The sequence below is a fragment of the Nicotiana attenuata genome, unplaced genomic scaffold (assembly GCF_001879085.1).
Source record: "Nicotiana attenuata strain UT unplaced genomic scaffold, NIATTr2, whole genome shotgun sequence".
NCBI lineage: Eukaryota > Viridiplantae > Streptophyta > Magnoliopsida > Solanales > Solanaceae > Nicotiana > Nicotiana attenuata.
Genome location: NW_017672650.1, coordinates 146353 through 157008, shown reverse-complemented (window position 1 = coordinate 157008; position 10656 = coordinate 146353). Strand labels below are relative to the sequence as shown.

At 36.6% G+C, this 10656-nt stretch overlaps 1 protein-coding gene across 1 annotated transcript; it reads right to left on the bottom strand.

Annotated features, from left to right (window-relative positions):
• Positions 1–1639: 1639 nt before the first annotated feature.
• Positions 1640–6992, bottom strand: LOC109213972 (proteasome subunit alpha type-7-like). The gene is made up of 3 exons (XM_019377821.1): positions 6692–6992; positions 5051–5465; positions 1640–2028 (listed from the first exon to the last, which is right to left on the bottom strand). Exons 1-3 carry the CDS (start codon positions 6862–6864, stop codon positions 1870–1872), a joined length of 747 nt encoding a protein of 248 aa, XP_019233366.1. The 5' UTR covers positions 6865–6992; the 3' UTR covers positions 1640–1869.
• Positions 6993–10656: the final 3664 nt, after the last annotated feature.

Genomic DNA, 10656 nt, shown 5'->3' with positions numbered 1-10656 from the left:
CCCTCCCCTTTTCTCTCTCTCTCTCTACGTCGCTCTCTATCTCTCTATCCCTAATTCCAATAATGTAGAGCAAAGGAAAAGAGAGCAGCAATTCCACCATAGACAGCCATTAAAAAGCTTTGAAGATTTGAATTCGAATTTAGGTTTTCAAAAAATATTATTTGTTTGAATTGAGTGTTGTTGCAAACAATTGGGAATTCTCTCTACGTCTCTTTCTATCTCTCAATCCCTAACTCTAGTAATGTAAAGCAAAGGAAAAGAGAGCAGCAATTCCACCATTAACAGTCATTAAAAAGCTTTGAAGCTTTGAATTCAAATTTGGATTTTCAAAAATCATTATTTGTTTGGATTGGGTGGTTGCAAATAATTGGGACTAGTGTTTGGAGTTTATATCTCAATTTTGAGGGTGTTTCGGTAAAGATTAGACTTGATTTTGGCTGAATTTCAGATTGAAACTCGAAGAAGGAGAAGAAGAATACATTACATACATTATACTTACGAAGTTGTAGTAAAATTGTAAAAAAAATTGTATTGTATGAAAGTTGAACAATATTGTATAAAATTTGTATATAAATTGTATTGAAGTTGTATGATATTGTAGTTGTATATAACTGGGTATAATGTATGAAAGTTGTAGATAAGTTGTATAATATATAATTAGTTGTATGAAATTTATTTTTACTATGTATAAATCAGATACAAAATATACAAAAGACATTGTATAAAAATTGAATTTAAGTTGTATGATATTGTAGTTGTATTTAGCTGTATAGAAATAGTGTATGAAAGTTGTAGATAAGTTGTGATTAGTTGTAGATATATCGTGTAGGTTTGATTTCAATTGTCTACTTAAATACCATATTGAATTGTGTGACCGATAATTTTAGTAATTATTTAATTATACAGGATTAACACCACGAGAAAAGGTTGTGTTGCACGATTGCCTTGAGACAATAGACGAGACTCTCAACGACTCCACATGGCCATAGACGACCTCGAGCTATATCCCAATAAAAATCTCTCAGATAACACGCAGATGACCTAAAAACTCTAATAAGTTCCGCTATTACTAACCAAGAGACTTGCCTTTACGGTTTTTCTCACGAGGACGCCGATAAAAAGGTTCACAAATCCATTATTAAGGCGGAGAAAAATAAGAAAAGAAAAAAGAGAAAAAAGAAAAAAAGTGTGTAACTAAATCTTTGATTGAAAGCACTAATAATGGATTGGGAGTCTTTTAAGGTGAAATGTATATATTTTGTAAACAAAACTTGTTTAGGTCGGATAATTAACTAAACATGGACATTTTTGGTAATAAAGTTTCAAATAGTATATATGTATGTAAAAATTCCATTAATAAGCCCAAATGTTCTACGACTTTCAAGGCCCAAAAAAAATCCCAGAGAGACAGAAGCTGGAAGTGGCTAATGTCTTGTGCTAAAAGTGGATCAAAACCTTCAGAAAGCACGTGAAAACAAGCCTTTTCTGCTCCTTGTTCCAGCTATTAATCCACAATAAACCTTCAGAATTGAGGAAAGAACACAAACAAATTCCATTTTTGGCTGATATTTCACTTACGTCTAGCCAATACCAAATAACACGGTGAAACTTTAAAATATAACAAGCATTACCCAAAAAGGGCAGAAACAGATTATGTCTTTGCATGAAAAGAATAAATTAAGATAGCAAACGATGACTTCTTTTGCCCCATTAAGCAATTTTAACAAATATCTTGCCCGACTACAAGATCAGTCTTAGAAGCACTAAATATTAGTCAGAGCAACAAGTTAAAATTCAGGGAACACTTAACACTTTTTGATTAAAAAGAAAAAGTTCAGGGAACACATTCAGATAAGAATTTCAGCAGAACTAGGTTTCTTTGGGGGCCTTTTTGGCAGCTTCTGCAGCTGCTTTCTCTGCCTCGATCTCAGCAACAATGGCATCAATCTCAGCTTCCTCAAGTTGCTTAAGCCCATGCTCTTTTGTCATCACAGCAACTTCTATGTTCTTTCCACCACTTTCAACAACCTGATTCATAGGGAACACAAGTTTAAGATTCATCACAGTCCAAACAAATGCACTCAAACAACTAGACCCTCAGCAAAGAGCAGAAATGTCAACAAGAAACAATCATGTAGTAGGTTTTTTTTAATAACGCTGGTATCTGCATCAGCTTCCAACATGCCCTGACTATTTGACCACGTACCTGCTCCATCCCACCAGCATAGGTACCGAATAACTCTACCCACCAAGGCTTAGGTTGACGGGAAACTATCATGTATAAATCTGCTTAAACAGAAATGTAATTTTGCCAACTTGAATCACAAAGAGTCATGCCCAAAGCAAATAAAATAGCTGAGCATGTGTGAGTCATATGTATGCCAGAAATATATCATCTAATATGCAAGTTTAGGTGCCACTTATGTTGAAGATGTTATTATTCCCAGCAAACGAGCAAGTCATAAGATACAAATATTGCAATAGCCACAGGACTTTTCACATCTATGGACATTAATAGGAAGACATTCTTCAAATTTATGCCTGTCTGTGGTATTCAACTGGCAACTCCTAAGTTACCAATTTCATTAGCTGCTTCAGCACACCCACAACATTCATTTTATTTAAAATAGCAGTGGTATATGCACAAGTTTGCACACATCTCAAACTAAACCATTTGACAACCTGCTACACTACAGCCTACAAGCGCCGGATGTCCTACCACTAAGGTTGAGCAAATAAGCTCACACAACTAAGCGTAATAGCTGGTTTTGCACCTTAGATCTTCTGTTTGTTACTCCTAAGTTTCATCCCACTCATTAATCCCCTTGTGGACGACAACCACAACATAATGTAAACCTTAGACGGTAACAATTAATGTATCTGAATTTCTAGACACATTATAAATCTGAAGTATGGACCTTTCACCATTCCTTAGGTGATGAAGAAATTTCCTCACAAGTTTCTAAAGGTAAGTACTTTACAGCAATATATGAAAAGTAAACGTTGTTGAGATAGCTATTTGGGGCCTAATTACATATCATGTCTCATCTTAGATGATTTTTCACATCCTCGAGCGCCATTACGTCAAAAAGAGAATTAGTTTTATAGGTTTTGAACTAACAAATCACATTGGTGCTTATTTTTGTTGTGTGCTGAGTTGAGGAGAAACACAACTTGGCAGTCACCTCCAACATCTAAAAATGACTTCTGCATAAATTCCTTGTCTGCATACGAAGTCATTAGGCATCACATTACAAGCAATAGTGACGTATGCATTTTCCAGAGGATGCCGCCAGGAACAGGACGAAAGAAGCAAGCAAGAGAGCTTATCACTTTTAAAACAGAGAGATCTTTTCAAAAAGTAAACGAACAATTTCTGCAGGGCCAAAGAAATAACAGCCATAAGATTTCGAACCAACGTTGTCAGCATAAAAGTCATTAGGATTTACATTTGCAGGGTGCACCTCTAGCCATAGGAACAAAGATGCAAACAAGAGAGTCCCACTTGCAAGCAGAAAAAGGTTCTAATCAAATAAGCAAATACATTGCATAAGATCTATCCAAATCCCACTCCACGAGCTATTCAACTTGGCAGTCACTAGAAATCTGAACCATACCTACATTAGTTTTCAGTCATCGAAATCTTCCTCCTGAAAAGAATTCAACCACCCAAAGATATCATTGGTGATCTAAGTTCAAAATGACATTATTAACCTTGGATTATGGCGTTATGTAGTACCAAGTTCCTATTTTAAGGTAGTCTTTCAGTAGATGTCAGGAATCGACTGAAATTGTACCTCTACCAGGTAACGAGCCAGAAATTCTCACACAACTGAATATTCTATGCCAATGCCTCAATTCCTTCATTTCCAAAACTCCTTTCTCATACTCAATACTAGCACATACTAGGAAGACATTTTTTATTTTTGATAAGGTACTAGGAACTGCTTCCATGTAAATAATTTTTTTTCTTTCTATGATAATATGTAAATATAGATTAAATAAACTTTTTCCTTCTAAGATAATATGTATATATAGAGATAACTTTCTCGGCCTTTTGGCTAAGATCAAATGTATATATAGAGTAAGCCTATACCGCTTAAAAACAATGTGAAGTAAAGATTAATTTAGAACAGGAAATAAACCCTTTGTATTAATTTTATACTTATAAATATAATTCACAACTCATATTACCTTATGAACCTACGAGCGTACTAAACAACTATAATAAACAAAAGTATCTTGAGGACATAATCCATATACCAACAACAACAACAACGACCCAGTAAGATCCCACAAGTGGGGGCTGGGGAGGGTAGTGTGTACGCAGACCTTACCTCTACCCGAGGGGTAGAGAAGATGTTTCCGATAGACCCTCGGCTCAAGAAGACGAAAAGAAAAGAGACAACACAATCCATAAGCCGAAAGCATAAATTTACCAACATACTAACATAACACCTTGAGCAAAATTCCAAACCACCTCCAATTATACGAGCAAACAAAAGGTAACATACACTACACTAATACATTTCATTCCCTAGATGTAATTTTTCACTTCTAGCAATTATAGTTGAAGTTGCATTCAACCATTGAATTTCACATTTTTGTTCATTACTACCCTTCCTTCAGAATTTTATCTATTTGTTTTGTGCCCAGCTCATTAGTGAAAGAACCATGTAACAGTGCCAAGAATTAGTTATCATATGGCGAACTGAAGAATCCATAGTGAAGTCAACTTGACTTCATATCTGGTCTAGGAAAGAAGGCTAAAATCTTAAGTCAATCTCATTACATCTTAATAGATCAACATTAAGAGCACTAATTTCGCAGGACTTAGAAATTGAGGCATAGTTGATTGATTGAACTATGAAGGGAGAAGTTTAAGATGATCACTTATGTTCTGAAGATTTAAAATTAAGAGCTGATGAAAAGAAATGCAAGTTAAGAGAAACTCACATTATGGGTTATGATGCTATGTGAAAGGAAAAATGCATTTAAAAAACACTTGAAGATTACCAGAATTCAAAATAACCAGACAGAGATTACTTACTTCAAGCAAAGCACGTATTGCTAGTTTCACAGTTTCCTTGCCAGACGTTTCTTTGTAGTTCTTCTCCAAAAATTCCCGTAGAGAGTTGGAATTTCTACCAGTCGCATTGGCTTTCCAAGCTGAGAATGTACCTGATGGATCTGTTTGATAAAGCGCGGGCACAGCAGTGTATGGGTCAAAACCAATGATCAAGGTGGATAGACCAAATGGCCTTACACCACCACTTTGAGTGTACTTTTGCTGAAGACCAGCAATGTAACGAGTTATGTACTCAACAGTAACAGGATCCTCCACCGTAAGCCTATGACTCTGACACTCAATGCGTGCCCTATTTACAAGAACTCGTGCATCTGCTTTCAGCCCAGCACAGGCCAATGCGATGTGATCATCTAGATTTACTATCTTTCTTACTGACCTGCAAAAAGAAAAAAGATTAATTAGCTTAGGATTTCAAACAGGCAGAAAACTAAATTTAATGCAAGAGGGACATCTATCAATGAGAACATTAGACCAAGGCAGCAAAGAGAACTAGGTGTTATGTATTTAACAGCAGACATCATCTAATAAGCAAGAGTAAATAATTCAGCAAATTATACATACAACAGATATGGAAATAAGTGCTCAAACACCTCTCTTTTAACCACAAGGGAGGAGACACCCTTTTCTGCTACACTTTTTATTAACTTCATGGAAGTCGTCACTTTTGAGACAATCCACTTAGTTCAGCTCCTTATTTGACCAAAATAAACTCTTTAACTCAAAAGCTTTATTAAGCTGCTCGATGGACCTTAATTCTCTATCCATTCTATGGGTTGTTTTGTCACTCTCCCTACCCCCAACCCACCATCGCAGGGTAAACCAAAAGCCAAAATAAAAAGCTCGTGATGCTGATGCTGATATCAATAACATCGCAAGTATATTTAACCAACAAGCCCTACATAAAAAGAGGCGGATTCAGGAGTTGAAGTTTATGGGTTCGCACAACAACCTCAAGTTAATATACAATAGTAACTGAGTTCACGGTCAAATATTTATAGATATTTTGTGGATTTCATAATATATATTCAGGGTTTCGGCAAAAGCTACGGGTTCCCGTGGCCATATTTGTACTCTAGTTCCGCCTCTGAATTCATAAAGTCTATCATTTCCAAACAGCCTCTCTATCCTTCCGGGGTAGGGGTAAGGTCATCGTACACTCTACCCTCCCCAGACCTCACCCCACTAGTGGGATTTTACTGGGTGTGTTGTATCATTTCCCAACAGCAATATGAACATTACAATACACACAATTAGGTCCAGATAATTAAAGGTCAGCTAAACTACTTGCAACCTCCAAATACTGAACCTTCCATTGAGAAACTAAAATTGATAATCTTTCTCCTTCAAGTTGCACTACCCAGAAACCAAAAGTTTAACAACAAATGGGCACTCTCTTAATGCCTATATGTGCACACCAAAAAAAAAAAACCTAATGATAAAAGAAGTCACAAAAGTAAGAGGTCAAAACCCAGAAAATCATTAAACCCTAAATCTCGCCGAATTACAGAGTAAGCCTTAAAATTGCATTTTTTTTTTTATAAGTTAACCTAAAGATTGCATTTTTAGATCTTTAAACCAAATAAATTGCAAAAAAAGATATACCTAGAGTCCTGAAGCTTGGGAGTGGACTTCTTCTCAACGCCAAGGACAACAGTATCAGTGCCACGTACACCAACGGCGGCGTTACCTTTGCGTACGGCTTCGAGGGCGTATTCCACTTGAAATAGGTGGCCGTCCGGCGAGAACACGGTGATCGCTCTATCATATCTAGCCATGGCTATAAGTAAAAGCTATCGAAAACTTTGGGCTCTGTGCGTTGAAGTTTCTTCCGATCTCTGAGTGTTGCTACTGAATGCTCTTTCCCTCAAATTATTTTACGCTTTTTGGTATTTTGCCTCACTGATAAAGCAATACACACTTCTTGGGCGACAAGCTAATTGAGGGTGATTTTTAAAAATAGCCAGATTTACAATTGGTCCTTCAAAAATAGTCCAATTTTAAAAGTAATCGAAATTTAGCCATTTTTATGTAAAGATTGATAGTCTATAATTGCATTTTTTAGTCGCTTATTACACTCGAATTTACTGCACTTTAATTGAGTTTGCGCTTTAATCGCTAGTATTTTGCACTAATTGTGTGTTTTATGCCTTGTAGGTGTGATTCCGAGCTATATAAATGTAATGAAATAAATTTAAGTGATTTGAAGCTTTGAAGTCTGAGTAAAAGCTCAAGGAATTAAGCCGGGATCGTGTTCGGGGGTCAAATTTGATAATTAAGTACGAACGAAGACTTGAGGAGGCATATTGCGCACTGTCTAGTAAAATAGACATAACTTTTTGCTCAGAACTCCATTTGGGCTCCACAATATATGGTTGGAAATCTAACTCAAAGGGCTACAACTTTCATGTTTTACGTTTTTCCAAATTCCAAACGGAACAGGGTGAAAAACGCGGTCGGAAACCGCGATCGCGGCAGAACCGCGGTGGAAGGTAGTTTCTGAAGAATGAAGAATCCGTGAGGGCGTTTGGCCGCGGTTCCACCGCGATCGCGGTGAAACCGCGGTGGGAAGCGTAAATTTCAGGGGCTAAAGTGTAAAACATGGGATTTTAAGTCCTAAACCCTATATAAAACAAAGGAGGCCGGCCTAGACAAGGGGAGGACATATTTTGGACACAAATTAGATCTAAGGAGGCGGAGAGATACTACTTTAGGGTTAGGCAACACCCTTGGAGGCAAGAACACATTGGGAGCAAGGCGGAGAATTCTTCTACGAGTTATTTCCTTCCTCTTCCTAGTTTTTTTTCATTGCTGGTTATGACTTTTAGTATTGTAGTTTTACATACTATTATGAATAGCTAATTTGTTATCTAGAGTTTTGATAGAACCTTTTGTAGGATAAATTCTTGTTATGTTTTTATATAATTGAGCCATAGCTTTTCTCTATTTGTTCAACTACGTTTATATTCTGGTTGATTGAAGAGCTCTCAATTAGCTGTTCCTATTTAGTATGCATAACTCGGGAGAGAGTGCATATTTAGGTAATTGTTGAACAACACCACTCCCAGAGTATATGAGGGATCAATAACCGAGGGTTTAAAGGTGGGATTAGGGATAACGAAGCCTTGGGTGCGATCTGAAGTGAGCTGTATTAAAAGCCAGCTAGCGCAGCTCGGGAGAGTGCGTCTAGTAAATTGTCGTAATTACTCGGGAGAGATTTACGTTAATAAGAGTGCTCATGATCGGTAGAGAATACTTAGGCGAAATTATAGAAGACATAGCGGGAAGGATTCCGACAATAGGGGAAATCATAACTCTAGACCTCCTTAATCTTTTCTCTTACCCCCAGTATCGTTAGTTGTTAATTTACTATTTTCATTTGTTAGTTAAGTAGTTAAACACAAGAATCTTAATATCTATAAGTTAGGAATTGTTCAAGCTTGTCTTCTTGGTGATAGTGAACAGCTGTAGCTAAACCTTAATTCTCTGTGGGATTCGACTCCGGACTTGTAAACCGGATTATATTTGCAGCGACCGCTTAGTCCTTTTTATAAGTCATAGTTGGGCGAGATCAAAGATAAATCTGAGCGAAAACATTGTTCAAAACCCGGAAAATACTCCAGTATATTATGCTGGAGTTCCAGCATAAGTATACTTGAACTCCAGCATATTATACTGGAGTTCCAAGATAGTATGCTGGAACTCCAGCATAATATGATGGAGTTCCAGCATAAATACACTAGAACTCAAGCATAATATACTGGAGTTCCAGCAAGTATAATGGTCCAGTATAATATACTGGAGTTTGGAGCACCAGTGCTCCAGTCTCCAGTATATTATACTAGAGCCAGCAAAGTATACCGGTCCAGCATAATATGCTGGAGTTCATACACAAGTGCACTGAACTCCAGTATATTATGCTGGACCGGTCTCTATTGCAGCAAAACAGTGGCTATTTTTCATTGACTTGGTAAACGCTGGCTATTTTTGATTGACCAGTCCGAAAACTGGCTATACCGTGAAATTTTGGCGCTAATTGAGTCAGACGTCAAACTTGGCACGACGTCCTAGCAAGCACCATGCTTTTTCTTCTTTTTTTCTTTTTTGTTTAGTTTTCTTTTTTATTACTAGAATATCATTTTTCACGTGTTTACCTCTAGTTCTTTTGCGGTAAAGAAGCTATTATGGGGTTCGAACCTTGAGAATAAGGAAATATTAAGCAGAAATAATTTTTTTTAAACTAGGTCTTATGCCATTCGAACATAACTTAGTAGGGATAGCAAATACCATATACTAAATGATCATGCAAAAAAAAAAAAAAAAAAAGAGTTTAAGAAGCCGCACTATATGAAAAAAGAAATTAGCTTGCATGAGAAAAGGATATAAAAATTGATAAATAGGTCTTCGTTGATCAGAGAATCAAACTCGAATTTTTAACATCATCATTTGGGGAGGAGAGGCAGGTATTATGATTTATTCTTATAATGTTAGAAATATAATTAAGTAAATAAAAATACACTTTCTCTAACAAACAAGCTTTTATTAAGATGGGATGATCACACGTTTGACATGGAACCGGAGCACATATAAATTTTTGGGTTCACATTTCTCAACCGGACATTATTAAAAAAATCTCCACATACTCAACTCGTAAAAAGAGAAATAGGTTCAAGTCTTAGCTGATGTTAAACTAAAGATGCTATTATTTTTTTTGAAACTGAAAGGCGTTTTAATATATATAAATAAATAAACTAGGTAACAGTCGGTGCTAGTGCACCATTGTCTTCATTACTGTCACATTGGGCTACAGTTATGCTTCGTCGGGCATTTTCATTTCCTAGAGTAGCCAACTTACAACACACACTAGTAGAAATATTTCTTACATAACAGAAACCTTCCTGGTCTTTGTGGTAGGCATCCACAACATAGTTTGGAGGTCTAACAAAAACAAATAATTTATTTATGTTGGTCTGGGTAAGTGCTTCCTTAGACAAAATGTGTGCCACCATGTTTCCTCCACGAAGATTATGCTTCAGTACGACTTCCCCCTTCCGCATTGCTTGCTCCATTAACCGCCTACATTGTGAAATTAAATTTTTGTAAGTAGGGTAGTTTGTAACAAGCATATGCATTACATTCGTTGCATCCATCTCCACTTCGACTGGTAGTAGATTCTCCGGCAAAATTAGTTGGAAAGCTTGTTGTATAGGTTGTAGTTCTACTTGCAACGGAGTTAGTGCATGTATTTTGTTGTGGTAGCCGGCGATCCATTCTCCTTTGGAATTTCGTATAACTCCTCCTATGCCTCCTAGTAAGCAGAGAAGTTTTATTTTGTGTCTCACACAACTTACATTAGTTGTGTGAGGCTCCTTTCTATCTCACAAATTTGTGGACCCCAATCTTACACTTCTGGGTCCACAAAAATCTGGGTCCACAAAACTGTAAGACAAAAAAGATGATTCATACAACTAGTGTCAGTTGTATGAGACACAAAATAAAATTTTCCTTGTAAGCATGTGTTGTTGAAAGCACCATCAATATTTATCTTGTACCATCCTTTTTTTTTGGGG

Excerpts from the sequence above, each read along its gene's own strand:
- LOC109213972 (XM_019377821.1), bottom strand. The coding sequence starts at position 6,864 with ATGGCTAGATATGATAGAGCGATCACCGTGTTCTCGCCGGACGGCCAC. Across the intron at positions 5,466-6,691 it reads CCCAAGCTTCAGGACTCTAG|GTCAGTAAGAAAGATAGTAA; the intron begins GTATATCTTTTT and ends TTCTTTTTGCAG. Across the intron at positions 2,029-5,050 it reads CAATACGTGCTTTGCTTGAA|GTTGTTGAAAGTGGTGGAAA; the intron begins GTAAGTAATCTC and ends CCTATGAATCAG.